The 26,378-nt window shown below is 36.2% G+C and overlaps 1 protein-coding gene across 2 annotated transcripts in view; it reads left to right on the top strand.

The window, feature by feature from the left end:
• Positions 1–26,378, top strand: part of LOC110379064 (beta-arrestin-1) — a 112,823-nt gene that overhangs the window by 50,138 nt on the left and 36,307 nt on the right. The window contains exons 1-3 of one of the 2 annotated variants that reach the window (XM_064034584.1): positions 13,998–14,105; positions 15,020–15,071; positions 16,678–16,842. In XM_064034584.1, the coding sequence (XP_063890654.1) occupies positions 14,027–14,105; positions 15,020–15,071; positions 16,678–16,842 (296 nt within the window). In that variant the 5' untranslated portion in view covers positions 13,998–14,026. Of the gene's footprint in view, positions 1–13,997; positions 14,106–15,019; positions 15,072–16,677; positions 16,843–26,378 lie in introns of those variants that run through there. The other variant, XM_064034585.1, reaches the window with a different exon arrangement.

The raw sequence follows: 26,378 nt of genomic DNA, 5'->3' as shown, positions 1-26,378 counted from the left end.
TGCCTACGTCATAACATCTACCTGCATGCCAAATTTCAGCCCGATCCGTCCAGTGGTTTCAGCTGTGCGTTGATAGATCACTATGTCAGTCAGTCAGTCACCTTTGAGTTTTATATATTTAGATGAATTAATCAAAATCGTATGTAAGCGAACGTCATCATAAAATTCTGATTCGTCATCGGGACTTCTTCATAAAATCTAAGAAGATGTATACAAACTTTCATCCCTATTTTATCCCCTTAGGGATGGAATTTATCAAAATCCTTTCTTAAGGGTTGCCTACGCCATAGTAGCTTTATGCATGCAAAGTCTCAGTCCGATCGGTTTAAAATTGACAAAGTTTCATAAAAACTTTCATCCCCTATTTTATCCCCTTGGGGGTAGAATTGATCAAAATCCTTTCTTAGCGGATGCCTACGTCATAACATCTACCTGCATGCCAAATTTCAGCCCGATCCGTCCAGTGGTTTCAGCTGTGCGTTGATAGATCACTATGTCAGTCAGTCAGTCACCTTTGAGTTTTATATATTTAGATGAATTAATCAAAATCGTATGTAAGCGAACGTCATCATAAAATTCTGATTCGTCATCGGGACTTCTTCATAAAATCTAAGAAGATGTATACAAACTTTCATCCCCTATTTTATCCCCTTAGGGATGGAATTTATCAAAATCCTTTCTTAAGGGTTGCCTACGCCATAGTAGCTTTATGCATGCAAAGTCTCAGTCCGATCGGTTTAAAATTGACAAAGTTTCATAAAAACTTTCATCCCCTATTTTATCCCCTTGGGGGTAGAATTGATCAAAATCCTTTCTTAGCGGATGCCTACGTCATAACATCTACCTGCATGCCAAATTTCAGCCCGATCCGTCCAGTGGTTTCAGCTGTGCGTTGATAGATCACTATGTCAGTCAGTCAGTCACCTTTGAGTTTTATATATTTAGATATATTTTCAATCTTGGAAAATCTTTCACACGAAAACGTCTTAGCTGCGTGTAAATCTACTATCACCATAACTTTTTTATTGTATTGATATGGGAGTGCTGGCCTTTTTAGCCTACCAATCTAATCACATAAAACTTAATGCTTGACCATAAACTTTAGGATTTTGGCGAACTTCAATAAAACCTACTTACATAAAAAAAGATTTTAAGATGGATAGAGTGAGAACATTCACCTTGCTTGTCAAAATAAATCTTTAGACTAAATACGAATAATTTAGGCACAAAATGCTAAAAATAGATTTACACGTTTATGTATATGAAAGGATTGATTTGCTTTTGAATAGATTAATTTAGTAATTCCATTAATGTTTGCGGCTTTGTGTGTGTGCGATGTGTGAGAAGCATACACACACAAACACATTTATTTAGTATCGGTTCTGACAATTATAGTTCGGCCGTTCAGAGAATGCGTTCCTGACACCTATCAGTTAGTCAGGACTAGTGATGGGCACAACATAACACTGAGTTCGTTACCGTTCCCCCAAAATAAACCACCGCATTATTTTAAGATTATTTTCGTTTTAAATTGGCGGAATCATTTAAAATTTATATTTTAGTTATTTAAGTGGAAACCAAAAAAAGGTAATATTCATATAATAAAATCGTTTTATTTATTCTTTGTTACAAAGTTACAATCTGTATTTCTATGCAATAAAGTAAGTACATTGAATTGAATGTGCGTACAGAATGTTAATCAGACTCCGATTCGCTTAAGGAGGTGGTGTCTTCATCATCATCTTCGCCTACGTGTATATTACGTGTATATTAGGTATTATCAATAACAGAATCAATCCTGATATCTCGGTCAAAATCTTCCAAAATCAGGTTTTTAGAGCTCTACCTCACTGAGACGCCATGGCGACGTCGCCAGCGGCACAGGTCTGGCTACTTCTGGCATCCAAATGTCGCCAAGTCGAGTGGCCATGGCGTCTCGACAGTCAATTGTTTACGTCGTCGCTCAAGAAATTGCAAGCTGACTGGCGACCACATTGGCGACTGTGTGAGGGAGGTGCGCTTTACCGTGTACATTATAGTGGCTACTGAGGCCACGTCGCCAAGTTGCCACGGTAGCCAGAAGCCACATAGGGAACTGTAGCTCGTGGCCACGCCTCCAATTTGGCGACGTTACCAAACCGTCGCCAAGTGAGTTAGGTTCCATACATTTCAATACTAACTGCTTGGATACGTAGCCGGCGACGTCGCCATTGGCGTCCTAATGAGGCAGGGCACTTAGTCTTAGCGCACGAAACGACAACAAATGACTATTTAGCGTCACAAAATGACGGCCCATGATGCCATTTGGGGTTACCATTTTCAACCTAAATATAAAATGCTACTTTCTTTCGCGCGTTCAGTTTGATCATAGTTTTATTTTTATATTTCATAAAAGTTATCCTATAGTCCATTATTTTCAAATTCTTAAAAAGAAAAACAAAACGTATTATTTTATATTATAAGTATAACTGTATAAGAACCATCAACCAGAACAGATTACGATACTTGCCTGTTATTTTTAGCACAGCACTACAAATATAAAGCGCTGACATAACCTTGTAATAGCGCAGTATAGATTTAGAAAAATATTGTTTACCAAGTTATTTGACACTCAATTTGGCACAAAATTACAACATTCATTGATTATTATTGATATAATAATGTTGTTTTAATGCTCAACAATTGTTAAAACGATAAACAACCAGCAAAAATATTTTTATCGTACTGCAACGCCATTACAAAGTTACGTCGTCAGTTCAATCGCGATGTGTCAGAAACGCATTCTCTGAGCGGCCGAACTATACTTACTTGTCTTGAAAATAAACGTTACTCAAGATAAGTCAAAAGAGAATGCTTCCTAATTAGATTGGAACAAAAATAAACTTTTATAAATAAATCACAACCACGCCTAAATACAAAATACTTTGCAAACAAAGTTATGAATAATTTCATTTGGGAAGGTTTAGTCTAAAAGACGTTCTTCTAACAATATTTTTATATTGTAAAAGCTACGCCTTTCTGTACTTTTGTTCCCAAATATTAATTTGTGCTTGCTTTTCGCGGGTTTTTCTGACAAACGTCAAAATTGACAGCTTATATGCTTTGACATGCGTTATATGTATGCTGTCCGATTAAAACCTCCATCATTTTGACATCGGTTAAAATATGCAAAATGAGTGGCTAACAAGAGCCGAAATGGAGAAAAATAATGATTTTAGCAGTGTTTGGTATAACTCGTGTTTTTCATGTAAGAAAACGGACCAATAGGGATTTTTTCCTCGAGCATAGAAAACATAAGTTTTGCTTTCCATTGGAGAACCATGGTGCAGTGATTTTAAAAGAGGCTATGACCCTTGAGTTTGTTTCGGTGTTTCTTCGGTGGTTAGGAAATACCTACTTGATCTCGTTTCTAATTTGAAGTGTTATTTACATTATTTGTGCAAAAGAAATAACAATTATCATCCTAAACCAACTTGAAGTTCTGACGAAATACGGGAAGAATCAACATCAGGGTTAGATATTGGTACCTATAAGTTTAGCAAACAGTTGTAATGTCAGTTGTTTTGCCAACAGCAGTTTGGGCTTGATGACGCCATTTGTCAACCCAGTGAACAAAGTTTATAGATGTGTGTGTGCATGTGAAGCGTATTATCGTACCTATGTGTGCGTTTGTTGTCTGTGTCACTTTTCAAACTTCTTTTGCAATTCGAATAGAACACGTGTAAAGGGTGACCTAATGTTTTGTGCAGTTGACAACAATGACAGCTGTCAAAATTTGTTTTTTTGTTTGTACTGACTGACCATCGAGCTTAATGTCAATGTGACTGACAGAATTGTCAACCGCATCAAAAAACGGCCAGACTAAAAGAAATATATTGCATTGTGAGATTCTTGTGAAAAGTCTGACAGATAACTTTTTGTGATGAAACTTTTATATTACAACTGATTGTTTTCATGAAAGAATGAATAATTTATTTTTGTAAACTTTTTGGCATGAATCTGACGTACATCGTACGGAGCTCCTAAAAAGTATTTTACTTTCAACAGTTTTAGCTCAGGCCCTAACCAAAATATTTTGCTCAGTTTTACAGGCGATATTAAACGTTTTATCAACAAACGGGTTGTCGTAAAACCTTTATTTTCATCAAGATATGACGTACGAGAATAAATAAACGACATTTTTATAATTAAACTGTATTTTATGGGTAACTGCGTCCTTATGGCAGGCCTGTGTCCGGTTATTTTGGAAAAAATATCGATTTTGTTATTTGTTTCTTGACTTATTTTATTTGGTACTCAAAAATATCTGCCATATTTTCTCAATTCTACATCTGCCAGATTCATTTTCAGCACGACTACCAAATATAAAATCGGTTTTATAAAGGAATATAATACTTAATAAGTAGAGATAGTTAAAGTTCTCCATTTAAACATTCGTAAAAAGAAGAAATTGCAAACAACACATTTATTACAATCGCCTACGCATTAGAAGTCCTTGAGCTTAATTTAGAACCGCCATTCAATAAATAATCTGAATTCAGCCACTACAGCCATTGCTATAATTACAGGCACGCAACTTCCTTCACGAAAACATCGATTTTTACCGACCTTTGGACATTGAAAATCGCTATAATACAACGTGAAAATGAATGACGTCATTATTATAGCACAATAATTTATTGTTTCCCGCAGTTTCGTCCACGTATCGTAGGTATTAGGAACGCAACCATATTTTTTTGTTGTAATTGAAGCCTCTCTGATTTTGAATGCACGTCTTACATTTTTTTAAACTACGTTGTTTAATTAATTAATTCATAGACGAAATATTGTGAAATACTTATCAACAGTAGGTATGAATTTACTTCCAACATTGGAATAAAAGCAGTACATATATTATGTAGATAGTAGTAGTAGAAGTTCAGTAGCAATGTTATAACAATATGTAGAAATAGTTCTTTAATTTTTTTCATGAATTAAATGGTAGTAGTAAGTAGGTAACAAAAATTCATGCGTACGTACGCACAAACAAATTTTCGCGTTTATCATACTAGTGCTTTATTATTGCACGCTTTTTATGTTTTCTCAAGTTCACTAGGTTTTTATATTGCGAGGAATAAAACGAGTATTCCAAGAGGTCGTTTTATTACAAAGTGTGAGATTCGTATGTTATTGCATGAATACTGAATATATTCAAATAGGAGGAGGGTCGTATCATATTTTTATTTGATAGACTGTCCTTTGCCCCTCGCAAAGGACAGTCTCCAACGAAAGAATCATTTGATTCCTAAATCATGACCCATGTAAAAGAGCTTGATTTATCCTTACCGTTTGTTGGTCGTAAACAACAGATGAAAATTTAATAGTGTGTTAATTTTAACATACTTGTGATTTGTCATAATAACACATGATTTTAGCATACACTGCGAAAACTGACAAGTATTGCTATAATGATGAGCATGTCATAAAATTGTAGATAGAACCATCCAGGTTCGAAGCTCCATCGGTCTTATAGATCTGTCATTTGTAAAATGTTTTTCATTCGTCACGTAGCGAGCGATCGGAAGCTCCAAACTTTAACAATCAGCTTAACAAAGTCGAATCGTGTTTCGTAATAACTGTTTTCAGGGACCATTATCCAGAATTTGAGTAGGACCAGTACATAGTTATTATTACTTTCTTCAACAGTTTTTCATCACACCTATATTGCAAGATTTTTTGATCACCTTTCAATCCTACCGTGAAACAGGCCTACATTATCTTGTCTACTAGCTTCCACACGCGGAAACTAGCTTGCTAATCGAATAGAACTAATAGTTCCTAAAGTAAGTGCTGTGAAACAGTCTTATACATTATAACATTAGTATAGGTTTAAAGGTTAATTGGTGTAAGTACAAGATAATATCCTGTAAAATTGTACACACAAAAAAAAAACTGTCAGACTATCTGTCTGGCTACAGAGCTAAAGCAAACACGCAAAGCCGACAACAGACTAGTAACGGGTGCTTACCATGCAAACTACTCGCGTTTTATTTGCCACTCTATAGCTGTGAAGCGATAAGTGTAGTATAAACGTGTGGGCTAACTTTATTGGGGTTGTTGAGTAGATACATTGCATGGTACTATTTTGAATGAGGTAAGGTTTGAAGGGATACTTGTTTTTGCACTATGAAAGTCTTTGCATGTCAGGTTTGTCGTATGGAAATCATCTTCCTAGCCTTTTCCTAACTATGTTAGTGTTGACTTCCAGTCTTATAGGATGCGGTTAGATACCATGGATAGCCCGGGTGACTGGGTTAGATAGGCAGTCGCTCCTTATAAAACACTGGTACTCGTTGCTGTCTCCGATAAGCCAATAAAATTCGTACCTGAAGTGAAAAGTCCAAGGAAGTGTCTCTCAACACTAAACAAAACAGTAGGACAAGTTACGAAGGCCTACAAAATTCTGAAAATATCAAACCATACGAAGACGTGACATAATCAGACGTTAAGTGTTTTAGTTTTAAATTATCTAAGACCTAGAAAAGACTACATCAATAAATTCTTGCTTCAACCACTTTGCTAAGACCTATATAAACTTTAGCGCTAACAAGACTTTCCTAAGAAAATAAAGCGGGCACCGAACTAATCCCTAGAACACTATTACCGCCGTTATGTTCACAAACTACGGGAAAACTCAAATAGTTTAGTGAAACATTCAACTTTTTGACCATATTTATTTAAGAAGTTATCTTTACCTAATCGTAAAAGCTGGAAATGGCCAGATCAAGGACTCGATTCCTGACTCAAGAAGAAAAGATAAGTGATGAGTGAAATAGTGAAATACGATGGAGAACGGTAAAGATAAGTCATATTTAGGAAATACCAGTAAAGTTATGGGGATATGATGGGGACTGTGGATACAAAAGATCCTGTTGTGACCATGTGGGAATGACTGGAAAGAATGAAGAAGACATACTGCTGGGATAAGGACTGGTGGATGATAACGATGAGCGGCATAACTATTGCCCAAACATATGTGGGAACTCAATCGATCTCAGGATTTACAGTAGATACACACAGGTAATGTATTTACTGGTACATCAAGTGCTTCTTATTTTTGAAGTGATAGAAAAGTAGGTACTGACTAAATTACGTGGTGCCAAGTAGCCATGTTAAGCTTAACCTACCAACAAAGTTATCTGACGAAAAAAGAGTATCAATCATATCTGTTACACTACTCTTGATTTGTAGACTCAGGCTGTAATTGATTGATGCCCGTGGCTAACTAAATCGAGGCTATTTCGGGCCTAAAGTTATCGGACCTTGGCCACATCACTTCACGGTCGTGTCAGATTTTCATTAACTACTTAGTAAAGTAACATTATATTATGAGTTAGATAAAGAAATTATCATTGTAGTTCTCAGAACTTGGATAGCTTTGCTACTTACATAAATTGATAGATATACCCAATAGATTACCTACTTAATATCTACAAACAAAAATGGAAGTAGGTTATATAATATTTTTTGACAGCATCTGCAGATAAAAATACAAGTATTTGAACATTAAAGCCGAATTCAAAGTGCATTGACAGTAAAAATAAAAAGTTTACCAATTTAATTAACGTAACTAATAATTACATCCTAACAATCTAACAGCCGACTATGTCGACATTTTAATTAGTTAGCCAATTATTTAGCTAATTAGTACAGTTAGTTTGAGGCATGTGTACGGAAAATAGGAGTTTATTGAAGCTAATGAAAATTGAACGCTAGAATTTCTGGAAAAATGTTTTTCTTTTTTGTATTTGAATGGTTAGTATTGAATGATTAAAAGGCTGAATAATATTTCTTATTTTGGTAGCTATTATATTAAGGTCACAAAACTATTATGTCTAAGTATTTTTAAGACCCCTTTAATGCCGAGCGAATAAAGTCTCAAAATTATTAAAAAAAAAAAACATTTTGTTGTTAAAATTCACGAACAAAACAAATCATTTTCAGTAGCCGTAATAAATTATTCGATTACAATAGTAACTTCAAAAGTTATAACATTTATCTTCGTTCCAAGAAATCGAGTAAACACAAATGAACGATTAAACTGTAGTTAACAACTTTACAAATAATAGTCACGTTTATGTTTTGATGTTATTTAATAGCTGGAATCAGACAATAGATACAAAGTAATATTTTTACTGTTCGCCTTTTTTTAATTCTTATAAAATTCAAACGATTATGAACGTGGCCGGATATAGTGGAAGAGGAAGACCAAAGAAACGATGGATGGATTGTGTGAAAGTAGATATGGTAAGAAAGAATGTTACTTGTGAGATGACGGCAGATAGAAGAGTATATAGTGGTAGGAGAAAACATGCTGCGCCGACCCCAAATAAAATTGGGATAAGGGCAGGAGGATGATGATAAAATTCAAACGATTCTAGTGAAACTTGTGAAGTTGGATTACTTACGTCTTCAGAAATCCGAAGTCGTCAAAATCTAAATCAAAAGCCTTGTAACGTAACGTGGTTTATGAAGCAACTGTAGTTTTTATAAGACAGTTCCTTTACGACAATCCGTCATGAGCAGTCATTCTATTATTGAAACAATTAAAAAAAATACAAATCCACAAACGATACAAGGCACACAAAATCCAATTACAATAATATTCCAATCCACCCAGCAACAATATACTTACTTACGTAAATACATATCCTTATTTACAAAGTTCTGTATCGTCTAAATCTCACGTCTTCCAATTAATTCGGAGACGCGCTCCAAATTTAATTAAACCGCTCATATTTCTTCAGATGTTTTGTGAAATATTTTCAGGTCATATTGTCTAAGAGAAACACACTGCAAACTTTTAGTCGGCCGATAGTTCGTTTGGGTTTTTTTTTTCCTTGACCCCTCCCGCTGTGGGTTAGCAGCGGTGAGGGAGTGTCAGACTTTTACTGACTAAAAGACCGTCGTGTTCCGTCGCAGGCCTTTTACGTACCAGGGCAACGGTAATACTTTCGAACAATCCAGGCGAGTTCGTTTGGGCTGATAAATCAGTACGAAGATGAATGGTAGTTCGCACATTACAATGATCGGGTATTTGGCCGGTATCAGACGGACTGCAATCCTTGACTGAATTCTTGATTTTCTTAAGGTAGAATTCCGTGGGTCGCGGCTGACGCAGCCGCGCGCGGCCTACGACAGTCGTCGGCCGCGCGCGACAATAGTCAACCTATGAAAGTGTATGGCGCCGCTGCCTCGGCAGCAGAGGCTTACGAAATTCGTAGGCCGTGCGCGACTGTCGCGGACCTCGGCAGCGGCGCCATACATTTTCATAGGTTGACTATTGTCGCGCGCGGCCGACGACTGTCGTAAGCCGCGCGCGGCTACGACAGCCGCTATCCACGGAATTCTACCTTTATAATATGTTTTGTTCCTATCATAGGGTCAACAGTCGGCCGATTATTTAGTCTACAGTTTACTGGTACTTTGAACGGATATTTCACTCGGTTTAACTCGGCAAGATCTTTGTTAGACTTTCTAAAGGCTCCTGATATATTTAGGTACGGTATGTATACCTATTTCACTTGAAAAGGTAGCCATTTGAATTCTTGACTTGATTGCTTTGTGAGTAAAAATTGCCTTTTGAGATATCTTTTGTTCGGTCTTGTTGAGATTCTTATATTGTAACGTCATGTTACTGATATTCTTTTTCAGGACTTAAGCTATTGCTACGTTGAATGGAGCTTTAGCTTATATTGAGGATCAACTTTTCATCAATGAAGGTCGTTCTTGAATAAATCCCGTAGTTGCAAAATTGTTAAATTGTTGAAGTAGGTATATAGACTTCATAATGTTATGCATAGGTATAGAATGTACCCGTCTAGTTAATACCGAACTTAAAAATATATTTTTTTAAGTCAAAGCTTTTTCTTTCATGTAGAACTATAACAGATTCTTATGAAACGTCAATAGCTCGGTGCACAAGTAGGTCTTATGGAAAAGAACCGACAAGAAACACAACTCCCATAGAAACTGCAAATATAAATCACTACTTAGGTCATATGAGAAAATCGTGACGTTCTAATCATCATCATCCTCCGAGCCTTTTTCCCAAACTATGTTGGGGTCGGCTTCCAGTCTAACCGGATGTAGCTGAGTACCAGTGCTTTACAAGGAGCGACTGCCCTGCCTGACCTCCTCAACCCAGTTACCCGGGCAACCCAATACCCCTTGGTTAGACTGGTGTCAGACTTACTGGCTTCTGACTACCCGTAACGACTGCCAAGGATGTTCAATGACAGCCGGGACCTACAGTTTAACGTGCCATCCGAAACACAGTCATTGGTGTCTAAAATCGTGACGTTCTAAATGTATATATATTTTTTTTGAGAATACGTCTTAAAATATGGCCAAACTTTTTCGAATTCATCAAGATTATTCAAAGGAGGTAGGTAGCATTAGGTTCTCCTTATATCCAAGTAGCAAGCTGTTTGATCAAGCCTGCACAAAGGTCAAGCGGAGACGGGTGACATTTACAAGTGTCTCGAGTGTCCTAGTCAGTATACTGGAAGTGACAGAAAGTGGGGTAGAAACAATATTATAGTGTTCACTTTGTTTTTTTTTTTAAGTAGATTATTGCAACATTTTTCTGATTTGACACACGACTATTTTCAGCAGTTACGTTTGAGAATTTTGCTTCGGAATAAATCATCTTAGTAGTCTCGAACTTTACCTAAACATTACTCTCCTATTCAGTAAGTAGCTGAATAAAAAAATATTAAACACGACCTGTGACAAAGATGCTCCGAAATTAATATTTTAACTTATCATTGAATGTATCATGTATCCCTTATGTAACAACATTATTTTACCCATATTTGCGAAAATAAATATCTTTGCCTTCAGTAAAAATTTTGAAAAAGAAAATCCATATAAAACTAGGCTAAAGAAGACATAAAACGGATTCCATCGACATACATTCTACATCAAAACGGCCACTATCGTTAACCTAATTAAAAACTATTTCAATCTTTGCAGTACAAAACCACAGTTTTTCATCAGCGCGGTATATACGCGTCCATGGAAAAAACCACGGAGAACAAAATGAGTAGTGGAGGTGCCATAACGGAAACTCTCCTAAGAAAATAGAGCGCCAAAATGCGGGTGTGTGAGGAACGAGAAACGTTACAGTCTTCGCCCTTATACGCCTTCTTTGGACCCGACCATCTCAAAAAACCCGAAAGTCTCGTTAGTTCTCGTAACTGATGATTTTGGTAATTCCATTATACCTATTTGACCTATAAGAAGGCGCCTGACCTACCTACATTATAGCATCTCCACTGATCTTTCCTTATTCTGTGGACAAAACAGACATCAAACGATACGCATCCGATTTTTTATTATCTACAGTTCTACAATCGTATGATCTCATACATCCCGAGAATGTAAACAAAGAAACCAGTATTCCATTATTTTTCTTTATGTAATAGTTATTAAAACGTTTTTTTGTTGGTAATATGCGGTCTGAAAAATATTTAAATGGTCTTATATTATAAATCTTGTAGTAAATGGTCAGCGCTGTAAATTCTGTGAAAATATACTACTGATTTGTGATTTCTCGCTTTTAGTTTAGTTCATTATCATTGCTATGTTTAGAAAGAAAGAAAAACATTTTCTTCGTAAACACTGTTCGTAGAAATTTTGCTGTGTAGTTCTACTAAGAACTCGTCAAAGTTATATATTTGAAACATTATATAATTCCAATAAGACCTGACTTAGCTGTAAGCGCGCATTGAAAATATTAACGTTATTTTTTCCTGTCAGAATATTAACATACCAACATCCAAGATATGATAATACAAACTTTTGCAAAGTCCCTTAGTGGTCGTTTTCAGCCACTTACGAAAACTCTGAAAGAAAATGACCATGAAATAATAATGTGGGCTGATTAGCATTTTGTAGGTCAAGGTCAAAGAAACCTTCACTAATGCTGCTTTAAAATATTTGGGGTTTATGAAAATTCCACCCTTCAGGCTTTGGACATAGAATATTTAATTTTATAGCTTAGCCAGGTGTAGGTGGTATGATGAATATACGAGCGGTTGTAGATAAGCATTATGACACATTTTTCAAATGAGTAACATAATACTCGTAATACCAAGCGATTTAGTTAATCTATGTAGGTATTTAATCAAGCGGAATTTAATTTGTTTTTAGTCTTGATCTATGTAGATTATTTTTATATAAATCTTTTTTTTTTATAAAATTTTATTTCAACTCTCATTAATTTCAAACAAAAAGGTTTTATGTGATCGGTAATGCAAGTACTGGCCATTAGAATTGAAAAAAATAAAGATGCCATTAGAATTATTTTTTAATTTATTTTTCTTTTGTAGTAAATGGCATCCCGCTCATTTTTATTAGAAATATGGCCAGCAACTTTTTGTGTTTTCTGTATTATAACCTTTTTTAACGCATTTGATCAAACAAAATAATATTAATTTTGTGATTGTTTGTCTACAAATAATTCATTCCAATTAGCAGATTTTGAGTGGTGCCAATTAATTAATATGTTGCAATGAAATACTCAATTTCGTATTATCTGGTTAACATTAAGCTTTTCAACAGTAATTTTAGAATACAATCCACATTTTCCAATAATTTGGTTATAATTGAGATAGGATTACCTACTGACCTTTTGTTGTATTAAATATAAAATGCCACATTATATAAACTTCAAATAATTAAATAAACTCTATACCTAGTACGCCATTTATTTAAACTTTACAAAACAAAATGTCAAGGAATAATTCCCATTTAGGCACTAAAAATTTTGCTACATTTAACCTTTTAACCGACTTCAAATTTAATAACGCTTGGTGCGACGTTAAAAACTAAAGTTAGCCTTAAAAAAGAAAATTAAATGTTCACTGAACTTAAAATTACGTTACATAATGAGCATTCAAAATAAAATTAGATAAGTTAGCCGCAATTTACATAACATTCATACTCACCTCCTTTGAATTAAATCGAGTTATGAACTCACCCGGCTTGGCCTATTGTGTGTCTGTAGGTACCTTTACCATATATGTGTATAGAATTGTCGTGGCCTATTGGGTAAAGAATCAACCTCAAGTAAGAGTGTGTTAGTTCGATACCAGGTCTGGCAAGTACAAATGCAACTTTTCTAGGGTTTGTCCACTTTCTAAAATATATCCTGTTCACCAATGGCAGTTTAATCAGCCATTGAAAGAAAACACCGTCAAGTTTCAAATCACCAACTCGCATTGTGCAAGCGTGGTGATTAACCCTTAATCCGTGTGAGAGGAGGCCTGTGCCCATCAAGGGGCGATAAAAAAGGCTAATGATGATGATGAGACAAGCCCCTAAAATTCCTACCCGCTGTAGCACCAAAATTGTTTGCAATAAACAATCATCATCATGTCGCCTACGTCCAAATAATCGGGTTATTCCAATGCGAAAACACTTGAAAGGTATTACGAATGACGACGTGTGTCAGCCGTCGAAACTCCATCGCTAATTGTTCATCACATACAATGCATACAAATATAACAATTAACACTTATCATCAACAATGTAACTTGCACCTTATTGCATACGAAATAGAGTCTAGATTCAATTGTCTCGGTTTCACAATAATCGATCGGGCGGATATTTGGTCCAAACATGTCATAGAAATCGCCAATTTAACCAATAGTAACAAAAGATTATTAAATATATGCTAGGGAACCCTATGTTTGCTATGTAACAATGTCAGTATTGTTTTAATGTAGCCACTGGCGAGTTCTGAGTACAACTACAATTTCTGATTGATTGAAGACATAGCCATTTGTGATATTGTACCAATAAATTATTCATCAGAAGTGTTATGTTAAACGTGCCTTTAAAAGTTTTTTATAGAGTATATTTTCATAAAAAAAATAAAAACGATCGACTATAAAAAAGTGATTTAAAAAAAGTTGTCAAAAAAATCAAATTAATTGAAAATAGGCTGAATAACTAGGTTGGAACTCTTTTGTGTTTAAAAATGTATTTGGGGAACAATAAAAAAATGGAGCGTTTGAAAATGGAACGAATGTTTGTTCATTATTGCGCCAAATTAAAAGGTAAATATTTTTATTTATGGCAGTATTTTTATTGCGCGTTTAAAATAATTCGCAAGTAAGTATTTATTATGAAGTTACGCGTCACATTTTTAACATTATGTTTTTGCGAAAGCCCTTCTTTGGATGTTTTCAAGAGACGAAAAGTGTATCTTAGTGTAATAAAGTATAAATACGTATTATAAAGTTAGTACTCGTATACATATAGCTTGACATAGACACAGTAATTTCATATCTTAAGTACTTAATGAAAATTCATAAGATTATTTACGTCATCGTTATCAAATCAAACGTAATATTCATGAAGCTTTGATATCGCATTGCAATTAAAATATATTCATAATGGAATGGTTTTATTCAAGTGGTCATCGTCCGTGATTGTTTATCTATAATATTAAATATATTCTTGAATTAAATACAATAAAATCTTATACAGTGTAATAACCTTTTGCAGCAACCCAGGATTATTAAATATATCTTGTGATATTTATCCTAACTAAAACTAATAAATGAGAAAGTAACTCTGTCTGTCTGTCTTTCTGTCTGTCTTTTCTTGACGCCTAAACTACTGAACCGAGTTGTGTGAAATAGTTTGGAACTTGAGAAAGGACTTAGGATTGTTTTTATTACAAAAAAAATAAAATTTATTCCGGACATACAGCGCCAACTATTGGTCAAACCAAAAATCTGCCGGAAGTCACCAACTATTCCAAAAGCTAGTCGCCCTATATATAAAAATAGTATGTATCACAAAAACTAATTATAGAACGAAATAAATAAAAGATATTAAAAATATATTTCTACCACATAACGGGGGCATGACACAAAAATACCTTATTCTTCAAATAAACTATCATTAAGTACCAATAAATAAGGTTTTTTGAGCTATCAATAACATAGTCGTGTCTCTTCCACAGGTTGCAGTCATAAACCAAAAATGACGACGGACAATGCACTGAACTCTCAACGGTAAGTCTTAGATGTAAGGTTCAAATTCCTTTCACATTTCGTATCAGAGTAAAGGTTCAATTATATCTTTCTCACTAAGAAACCCGTACACTGCAGACTCAAAAGAAGTCTAAAAAGTGTCCATGGAGTTTCTTGCCAGTTCTTCTCCATGAGACCAACTCTTTGGAACCGTGCACCTGACTTTAACGTTTCGAAGGAGCTTTCATAGGCCTAATTAAAATTAAAAAAATTGAGTTTGAATTTGAGTTTAAACAGTCGGCCGACAGCTGACCTGATGGTTGCCAAAATTATTCTGATGTCTGAGTCTGATACCGGCTGAATACCTGATCTTTGTAATGTGCGCGCTACCATTCATCTTCATACTGATTTATGAGCCCTAAAAAGCTATCGGCCGACTAAAAGTTTGCAGTGTGCTCTAAAGGTTCAATAATATCTTTACGTGTGGACATGACATATATCCCGAATGAGATTTTTATCGCATTAGATCTTGGAATTACAAAACGATTGGCCTATAGTAAAGTATGTTAGGGAATCAATCTTACGTAACTAAAAGAGGGTTTTTGGCACCTGTATATAGAAGATTGATACAGGTAGGAACCTAACCTTTGGAAGGAGAAGTGAAATACAAATACCATTCTTTAGATCCTAAATATATTTCATTTTGTTGAGCAAAGATTTCTGACAAATCACATTAATTATTCTTTTAATCATTATTGACTTTATGAGGTATAGTATTTTCAGATTAGCAGATTTTCTTGACCTACAATTTTATCTACATGTACTTAGCACGATTTGAATAGGAAGTACTACAAGTATAGGTATTTTGGGTGTTTGTTTTTGCTTGTAACCGAGTGTTGTTGCCAAGCTTAAAGCTTAGACAAAATTCACGTTATAACATATCTAAGCTAGGATCTAGGCAACAGCATAATAATATAATAACAAAAATTACCATATTGCACGGCTCCTAACAAGATTTGGTTCTATCTAGTTTTTCGTATGACATTGTCATGACCTCCTAAATTGGTTGATGTGTATGTTTAACGCTCTGGTTGCCTACCGGGTAGCGATTGCTCACAATTGGCCTAGCAATTGACCTTATCAACACTGGAGCTACTCATTTAGGCCTCTTTTAGGTATTCATATTTATCTGGATAGAAATCTAGATTGTAGAGAGCATTCTCATGATTGGAATCTGAAATGGGTTCATAAATTCCTTTGGTTTGGTTACATCATACATGTGTTACTGGGGAATTTGTTTCGCCACTTCTTCCCAGCAAAAACACGTAAGAAGTGGCGAAGAGAGAACGTTTGAGTGACTGTCTTTTGTAAATTGACGTTAAAAATTGAAGTTTGACAATACTCAATTCCAATTTTTCATTTTAGTTTGAAGTGAGTGACCCCATTGCCATCAAAACGACTAAGTGTGTAGAATGTCAAACAACATCCTCAGTATTGTATGAGCATCTCAATATTTGCGCTTTTCAAATAAGTTATTTTTACCATTCAAGTTAATATCGCACTGGCTTAGGAACGACCGTACCCCCAGAAAGAAAAATTACCTTCTTTCCTTATATATTAAAATGCCTAACATCACAATTCTCACCAGGGTCTTCAAGAAATCGTCCCCGAACAACAAACTGACGCTCTACCTAGCGTCTCGCGACCTGGTGGTGGAAAATGGCGCCATCGACAGGATCCAGGGTGTTCTGCACGTGGAACCTGAGTATTTGGAGAATAAGAAGCTCTATGGACAGGTCACATTGACTTTCAGGTGAGGAATTCAGACATACCTCTGCCTTCTTTGTTTAGACATTTTTTTTTATTATCTATGCTATAAGTAAGTCAAAGATATTTGGTAGTCAAATATTTGTCGACGTGAAAAGAAACTTTTCAGAAGTAAAACTACAAACACACATTTGTCTACCAAATATTTTTGACATAACTTCTGTCCTCGTAATAAGACTATTTTTATATATTTAGTTACTATTTTATTCTCCTTTAGATTGAATGTCTCCTGATAAGCATGTATTTACTTCACACTGTTGATAGATTTTCAAAATTTAATTTCATCGATGCCAATCTCAATTTCTATAGCACAATTTCATTTATCAAATAAATGAGAATCATGATCACTAAATGGGATCCATGTACATAGCAACTAAATCCATTAACGTGTAACAATGTTACAAGTAAAAGCTAGTTTGTACATTGTTCAATGTTTGTAATTTAATATCATAAAGGATTAAGTATAATAAATTGATCATTCGAAGGGTAACTTGCCTTAGTAACTGGTAAGGCTAGACTATGCATGTCTTTGATACTTGTAGATTTTGGTGTCTAAACGAATAGCGCAAAACACATTCAGAGTTTCTGACACCATTACCTATGGCATTTACATTTTCTCTGGTGTTTTTACACCTTTATTTCTTTAGGGCTTTGGTAAGTACACAAAAGTCAACATAACCTACATGGCCTACAATTTTATCAGATCGATGTTACAAAAATTCCAGTAAACAGTTCAGTTCAAAACAGAAAACATACTTTTCTACGACTAAGATAAGTTTATCAGAAAATCCGTCCCACATCTAGGCAAATTGCCAAACATTCAGTTTACTTAGCAACTCCAAAAGTCGGGGAGCCCATTTAGTAGATTCTTATAACTCTTAAGTCGGTCTTACATCTTCTTACTTATATTAAATATCGAAGTTCGTGACCAAAAGTTGTCTATTTAGGACTTTTGCCAAAAGGTGACGTGGTGAAATGTTACCATTTATTAATCTAAGTCATAGGTCAAGTCATTTCTGTTATGGATTTAAGGTCAGATTTCTAATAATATTACAATGGAACACTTAAAACCTATTGGTGGATTTTCCTAGCGGACAACCCGCACAGCACTGCCCGTGTCGTCCAGGTGAAAAACCATCTAAAAAGATAGTGTTGCGACGGCGTTATGACTTGAACTTTTTTGGAAATCACTGCGATATTAAGCGTACTTACACATTTATAATATTTTAATTGAGACGTGCCGAGGAGAGAGCAAATTGGCCGCGGCCATCTTGACATTTCTGCAGAAAGTTTTTTTGTCCAAACGAATCACGGCGTGTGCGTTGTCTATGCATAACTTCTGGTCTCAACATTGGCTCGCCCGACGGCGGCGTTCCGTCGCACGAACAATGATAATAAAGTTGACGATTGTTAGTGTGGTAACATACTCCCGGCCTTGAAAGCGTCAGGTTTCAAAGTTGAATGACGCCTCTCTCCTTGGCTTGATTTGTAGTATTAATTGTCGGTTAGAGGAAGCGGGCAGATCTTGGAAAATGCCCGCCTTACTACGCCGTCTTGTTTGCGTATATCGGCAACACGAGATATACCGTCCTTCCCAGGGTAGGTCTTCAGTATTCTTCCTAAGCTCCACTTCAACGGTGGCAGATTGTCATCCTTAAGAAGGACAAGCGTGTTCTCTTTTAGGTCATTTTTATGTTCCTGCCACTTGCTCCTGGTCTGCAGCTCTGACACATATTCTTTAGACCAACGCCTCCAAAAGTGCTGCCGTATTTGCTCAACCCTCTGATATCGGGTGAGTCGGTGTTCAGGAACATCGTGGACGTCGGCAGGCACAGGCGCAGTCAGTGGACGGCCAACCAAAAAATGAGCAGGAGTAAGGGGGAGAAGGTCAAGAGGATCGGTGGACATGGGAGTTAAAGGACGTGAGTTTAAAATAGCTTCAATTTGCGTTAAAACCGTAGTGTACTCTTCAAACGTGAGATGTGCATTGCCAACTACACGACGGAGGTGATGCTTACAACTCTTAACGCCAGCTTCCCATAAGCCTCCAAAGTGGCTAGCATAAAATGGAATCATTTTAAATTTAATAGTCTGCGAAGTTGCGTATTCTTTAATATCATCAGAACAATCATTTAAGAATTTTGAAAATTCGTTCATTAAACCTACAAAGTTCTTGCCATTGTCAGAAAATATCTCAATCGGTTTACCACGCCGCGAGATAAACCGCTTGAGAGCCAACATGTAAGCATCGGATGAGAGATCGCTTACAAGCTCCAGATGGACAGCACGCGTAACGAAGCTTATAAATAAACAAATGTAGGATTTTTGAACCCTTGCTCCTCTACCCTTACGGTTCAACGTGAACACCGGCCCCGCATAATCCACGCCGCACCGTATAAATGGATAACCAGGGTCGAGACGTTCTTGAGGCAAATTACCCATGATCGGAGTAACCGTGGTCGCGCGTAAACGTGCACACTTCACGCATTTGTGCACTACACATTTTGCGAGATTGCGACCGGCGATCGGCCACCACGATTCCCTTATTGTAAATAACAATAGCTGAGGCGCAGCATGCATGGTACGGAGATGTTCATGCCGAAAGAGGAGCACGGTAAACCAATGTTTCGCAGATAATAAAATTGGATGTTTTTTGTTAAAATTAAAATTTTCAGAATTTTGTATTCGTCCACCTACTCTTATCAAATTGTTTTTGTCAAGAAATAAATTTAACTTAAGCAATTGCGCATTTTTCTTTATAACCCCTTTGTTACTAAGCGACTCGCAAACATCGGGAAAAGATTCTTGTTGACTCAATTTAGCTAAAGCAAGCTCCGCATATTCGAGCTCCGTGACGGTTAATAAGCCCGTTCGCCTATTATTTCTATTGCGCGTATTATAAATAAATCGAAATAAATAAGCAGCGGAACGCTTCAATCTTAAATATTGAGAAAACTTGGAAAATGGAAATAAACTGTCATCAATTGACTGATTAACTATGTGACAAAGAACCTTAGACTTTAACTCGGGCAACTCTGAGTCGCAATTTACGTTATTATTACTTGATATATTTTTTATTTCAAAGTCTATATTGTGTAAAAATTGTGGGCTGTCCCACCATAATGACGAAGAACTAAGTGTATCTAAGTATACTCCTCGCGACACTAAGTCCGCAGGATTATCTTTGCCAGAGACATGTCTCCATGGGTGCTCCTTGGTTAGGTCATGGATCTCTGCCGTTCTATTCTGGACGTATGTTTTTAGTAAATTAGGAGGCATACCCAACCATCTTAGAACAACGGTGGAATCAGTCCAGAAAACGACATTATTGACTGTAGAACGTAGAGAGCCAATGACTTTGGAATATAATCGCGCTCCTAATAACGCGCCACACAACTCCAACCTAGGTATAGTTGTGGGTTTTGTAGGTGCGACCTTACCCTTAGCGCATAACAAGCGCACCGTAACGACAGATTCACTATTAATAGTGCGGACGTAAACACAGGCACCATACGCTACCTGCGAGGCGTCAGTAAATATATGTAGTTCAGTATGTATTGGGTCACAACACATAACATATCGCGGTATACGTAGATTGCCAAGCGAAGATAAGTTGCTAGTAAACCGGTTCCAGACATAAGCTACGTCACTAGGAACAGGTTCGTCCCAATCTAGTTTTAATAACCAACATTTTTGTAACAATGTCTTGGCTATTGTTATAAACGGGCTTATTAACCCCAACGGATCAAAAATCTGGGCTGCGTGCGATAAAATAATGCGTTTACTAATAATAATTGAGTCTGATTTTATTTGCGAATAGTAGTTCAATTCGTCTGACGCATTATTCCAACCAATACCTAAAGTTTTGTTCTGAGTGTTATCGCCAGTTGCGAGTCGCTTAGTAACATTCTGCACATCATTAGGGTTCGCGCGGTCAAAGTTAAAAACCCATTTACGTAAAATAAAACATGCAGACTGTAACACGTGACTGGTGCCCTCGCAAATTGCGTTTAAATCATGGATATTGTTCGCTCCGCAAATTAAGTCATCTACGTAAAAGTTATTTTTAATCGTCTCTGCAACATACGGAAGCTCGCAGTCTTCGGCTAATTGTTTTAGACATCGACAACTAAGAAATGGTGCCGACGCGGTGCCATAAGTTACGGTATTTAATTTATATATTTTTAACGGTTCTGACGGATCGTCGCGCCACACGATAAGCTGCAAATCACGTTGATTATTATCTATTAAGACCTGGCGGTACATTTTTTCGACGTCTGCACAGGCCACGTATTTATTTTCGCGAAATTTAAGTAAAATTGAAATTAAATCACCTTGAATGGCGGAACCAACCATCTGTATTTGATTTAAAGAAATACCTGAACTCGACACCATTCCGGCATCAAAAACGACACGCAATTTAGTAGTAGTAGCGTTTTCACGAAACACTCCGTGGTGAGGTAAAAAATAATGCGGTGTACTATACGTTTGAACAAGACTCATGTGACCTAAGTCAATGTATTCGTGAATGAAATCACTATACATTTGTTTATACTTGGCATTACGTAGTAATTTCTTTTCTAACGAGTAAAACCGGTTTTCGGCCTGAGTACGAGTGTCGCCCAAGCAATCAGGCGAACGCTTGAATGGCACTCGCACACAGAAGCGCCCGTCAGCAAGTCGCTTTGTTGTTTTGGTAAAATGCTCTTCGCATGCGAGTTCCTCGTCGGTGCCGATATTATTATTATTCACGGTCACCTCCTCTATTTCCCAAAATTTGCGTAAAGATTTATCTAATGAACAATCATCATCAGATATTGATGACTGTGTAAAATTACATGAAACATTTTTAATAGGTGGATTATTTAAACATTGAATTGAACCAGACACGACCCAACCCAACTTTGTATTCTGAAGGTAAGGGCCGTTTGTAAGTCGCATTTTACCTTCACAAATAACCTCCCAAAACAAATCCGCACCTATCAACATATCTATCTGTTGACTATCGTAAAACTTTGGATCAGCTAAAGTGATATTGTCCGGTATACTGAAATGATTTATATTCAAAGTTGTTGTAGGTAACCTTGATGATATTTGCGGGAGAATTAAACACTGAACACGCGAAGTGAAACTTCCATTTTGTGACCGAAACTCAATAGTACAGGATTGCGAACACTGTGTTATTAAGTTTCCGACACCATGTATATTTTGAGTGGACTGTATAATTTTAGGTTTTAATTTCTTTATGAAAAATTGCGAAACAAATGAACGTTCACTTCCGCTATCCAGTATAACGCGCGCTTTATGGTATTCACCCGATTGGCCACGTACATCGACAATGGCAGTTGATAATAAGACAACTTTAGTCACATTGTTACAGCCCGCCTGAATATTGTGTACTTGTAATGAGTTACTATGTGTTATATTACTAGTGTCAAGCTCTGAATTGCTAACAGCTGATTGCTCACTAGATGTCATTGACCTTTTATCCTTACAGTTAGCAACCTCACAAATTAATGAATTGTGTTTTTTGTCACATTTTCTACACGGACCAAAGACACAAGTACCTACAGAATGGCCGGAACGCATACAGTTTATACACAAATTCTTATCTTTAATTATTTTTAATCTATCTTCCGCACTTAAATCAAGAAAACTTTGACATGAATACAAAGGGTGTTTTTCGGGAACAAATATAATGACCACCATAAAATGCTTTGATACCCTAAGTTTTGCATCCAGAAATATCTACTGAACACCAGAAAAATAAAGTCTAAAAATGTAATAGTACCAGCTATTTTAGTCACAACTTCACTTTAAATTGTATTCGACCACCAAATTTAGTAAATGATCACCAACTCTTGACGACCAAATTAATGTATTATTTTTGCCTAAATAAGTCACTGTGATTGCCATAAAATGTAGGCTTATTACCAAATAAAGTATTATGATGCCATATTAAGTTATGTGTCCGGCTTGCAATGCATGCGTGAGTGTCAGTATGACGAGTGACAGGGGAAAATGGAAGAAAATGACATATTGCGCCGACCCCAAGTAAATAGGCTAGTTTCCTAAAAAATAATAATTAGTCCGTCTTGTAGATTGTCCAAAATTAAGCGATACGTATTTTTTCTTTTTTAAATTGGATCAGAACTTGTTAAGATATAGCGTGTTAAAGTTGAGTGTGACGTCACAAGTTGCTACAATTTTCAGGACACTGTGACGTAAAAGGCCCCCACCTAATTTTGAAGCGTATTATCTTTGTCATTTTATGTTTAATTAAAAAAAGAAAAAATACGTATCCAATATTTTTTGATTATCTAAAAAGCGGACTAAATATTATTTCATTATTTCGACCCTGGAAACTACCCTATTGGGAACAGGGCAGGAGAAAGAAGAAGAAGAATGTGTTTCTCAATACACTCCCTCGAAAACACACTCTTATCGCACTGTTTAGAGGCATGCAATAGACAATTTTCCACCCTAGTGCAGGAAAAGGGTCCCCATAATGTTATTACATCTATTGTATCAGGCCAACTTTGATTATCATTTTATATTAAAACACTGGTATAATTTTGATGATCATTTACTACTTTTGGTGATCATTTACTACTTTTGGGGTAACAATGATTAATTTGGACTCATTTTGCTTAAATAGGATAGCAGAATTTAAAAACTTTGGTTATAATCTTACTTTAAAATGGTGGTTTAATTTTGGTGATCATTTACTATTTTTGGCTTGCGCATGATTTATTTTGGAGTAATTGCACTTAAATAGGATAGCAAAGTGTTAAAACTTTGGTGATAGTTTTACATTAAAATGCGAGTTTCATTTTGGTGATCATTTACTATTTTTGTCTGCTATTTGTTACTATATCTGGTGATCAGTTAAACATAAGCCGTGTTTTTCATTACACATTAAACAATTTTTATAGAACTTTGTAGACTTAGATTGTGATTTATTGTTAGATTTATTAGTAACTACATTACAATGAACTTTAGATGTGGAAATATTATTTGTTTGTTTTTTATTTTCAAATCCACTGGTTGCATTTATTTTGCTATGTGATACTATGAGAGTCTCTAATATTTCAGCTTTATTCCTAAGAAACTGTAATAAATCTTCCAATTTAATTATTGACTTTGAATTATTACCAGTGTTTAAATTAATTCTATGTTCCTCCCAGTCACGCTCCGTGATGGGGTCTAATTTGGAAACTACAATATATATAATTAATGTATCCCAGTGCTCAGTTGGTTCACCTAATAGTTTTAATGCACGGAGATTTTTCAAAATATTGTCAATTAGTTTTCTTAATAACACCGGAGATTCTTTTGTTAATGCTTGAATTGTGAACATGGACTTTACATGATTGTGAACCAATTGCCTAGTATTATCAAACCTATTGATTAACAATTCCCATGCAATGTTATAATTGTCAGCGGAGAACTCCAATGATTCTATTACAGCTTTAGCGCTTCCTTTAAGTGCGGATTTCAGGTAGTGAAACTTTTGAATTTGTGTTATACTGCGACAGTTGTGAACTAGTGACAAAAATGTGTCCCTGAACTCTAGCCACTGCTCATAAGCTCCATCAAAGTTAGGAATTGTGATGGTTGGTAACTTTATTTTAGCAGTACTGTTACTCGGCAAATCTTGCAGAGATCCCTCATCAGAGCCTGCCATGCTTTTGACAAGGGCAAGAACCTTGTAGTATTCTTGCTCAAACTCTTCGCGCGATTCGAGCTGCATGTCAATTTCTGACTCAGAACAGATATCTTCTATCTTACCTTGAACTTCATTAAAATCTAACAAGATATTTTGAGCACCTGTGACGCGTAATTTTAGCTCTTCTTGCTGTTGAAATGACAAGTTCACGTTTTGAAACGAAGACACATATTTTTTGAAATTAGTAAGCCGACATCTTGTCGATGCACGCTTCTTTTTTAAATCTTTTAGCATTTTATCCATTTTATCTGATGATTCCATTTTAGCTTGATAAATAAATGTATTCGGTACTCACGGTATCCAGCGGTTACTTAGCTAACAGGCGTTCCTTATGCGGGCGAGCTGAAGCGTATGCGCATCACCCCACACCGTGCAAGCTTGACATGCGAAAACTTTATAAACACAATGGAAGAAGAACCGAAAATCAGATTGGAAAAGGGATAGGAATTAAATGCAAAAGGAATAGGATAAGTTGGCACGTCTCACTTTGCAGCACACGTTACGCCAAGCCACCACACCACGTGCGTCCATACAACACTTTTCGTAATTATTGTTCATTCGCGTACGATCCGACGAAGAAGGTCCACTTTTTATGTTGCGACGGCGTTATGACTTGAACTTTTTTGGAAATCACTGCGATATTAAGCGTACTTACACATTTATAATATTTTAATTGAGACGTGCCGAGGAGAGAGCAAATTGGCCGCGGCCATCTTGACATTTCTGCAGAAAGTTTTTTTGTCCAAACGAATCACGGCGTGTGCGTTGTCTATGCATAACTTCTGGTCTCAACATTGGCTCGCCCGACGGCGGCGTTCCGTCGCACGAACAATGATAATAAAGTTGACGATTGTTAGTGTGGTAACAGATAGGAAACATTACATGGTATAATATCATTATGTAAAATTATCAATTTCGCATTCTAATTAGTATCTAGGTATTTATACCAAAACAAATACATAAGTAAACATGAAAGTTTTGACCTCCACGAAAGTCGCCAGACAAGCCAAAGGCAGTTTAGCAAGTCTGCCTACGCCTAGTAAAGCAAAACAGCACCTACACTCGCACCTACCTACATTTTATCGACACTCACCGGTTCAAAGGAAACCGACGACACGTAAAAGCCTTACATCCGGTCCCATAAGACCGCATACTACAAACTTTTAGTCGGCCGATAGTTTGTTTGGGCTCATCAATCAATATGAAGATGGTAGTACGTACATTACAAATAATTTAGCCGGAATCGACCCGACTGAAAACTTTAATTGGAATCAAGATTTTCTTCAAAAAAAAATGCAACCGTTTTTTTTGGTTGGTAATCATCAAATGACCCCTCTCGGTGGGTGCAGCGCGAGGGAGTGCAAGACTTCTACTGACCAAAACCCATCACAATCCTTCTGAGCCCTTTTTGTACCAGGGCCTTACTTTCTAACAATCCCGCAGCCCCTATTTCCCAACCATAGGATCAACTGTCGGCCGACTGTTTAGTCATCAGTATGCGGGTACTCTTATACTTAGAAGGGATTTTAACGCGATAATAGTTAGTTTGAAGTGGTTTGAAGTAGATAAAAAATATCAAACGCGGTGGTTTGCCGCTCAGCGAAGCACGTCATCCCTTTTAACGTTAATGTTTTACGACGATAATTTGCATGGAATAATCCCCCTAATTTTATGACTGGAAGATAAAATTGTAGCTCTATAAAAAACAGATACTGAACTTGTAAAAGAGAATTGGATCTGGTCTGTTTTATTGCGGGGTTGGCTGTAATTTTTGATAGGACCTCTGTCTATTA

This window comes from Helicoverpa armigera, chromosome 5, assembly GCF_030705265.1.
Source record: "Helicoverpa armigera isolate CAAS_96S chromosome 5, ASM3070526v1, whole genome shotgun sequence".
Classification (NCBI taxonomy): domain Eukaryota; kingdom Metazoa; phylum Arthropoda; class Insecta; order Lepidoptera; family Noctuidae; genus Helicoverpa; species Helicoverpa armigera.
Note: the sequence above shows the minus strand (reverse complement) of the source record. Positions and strands in the feature narration are given on the sequence as shown.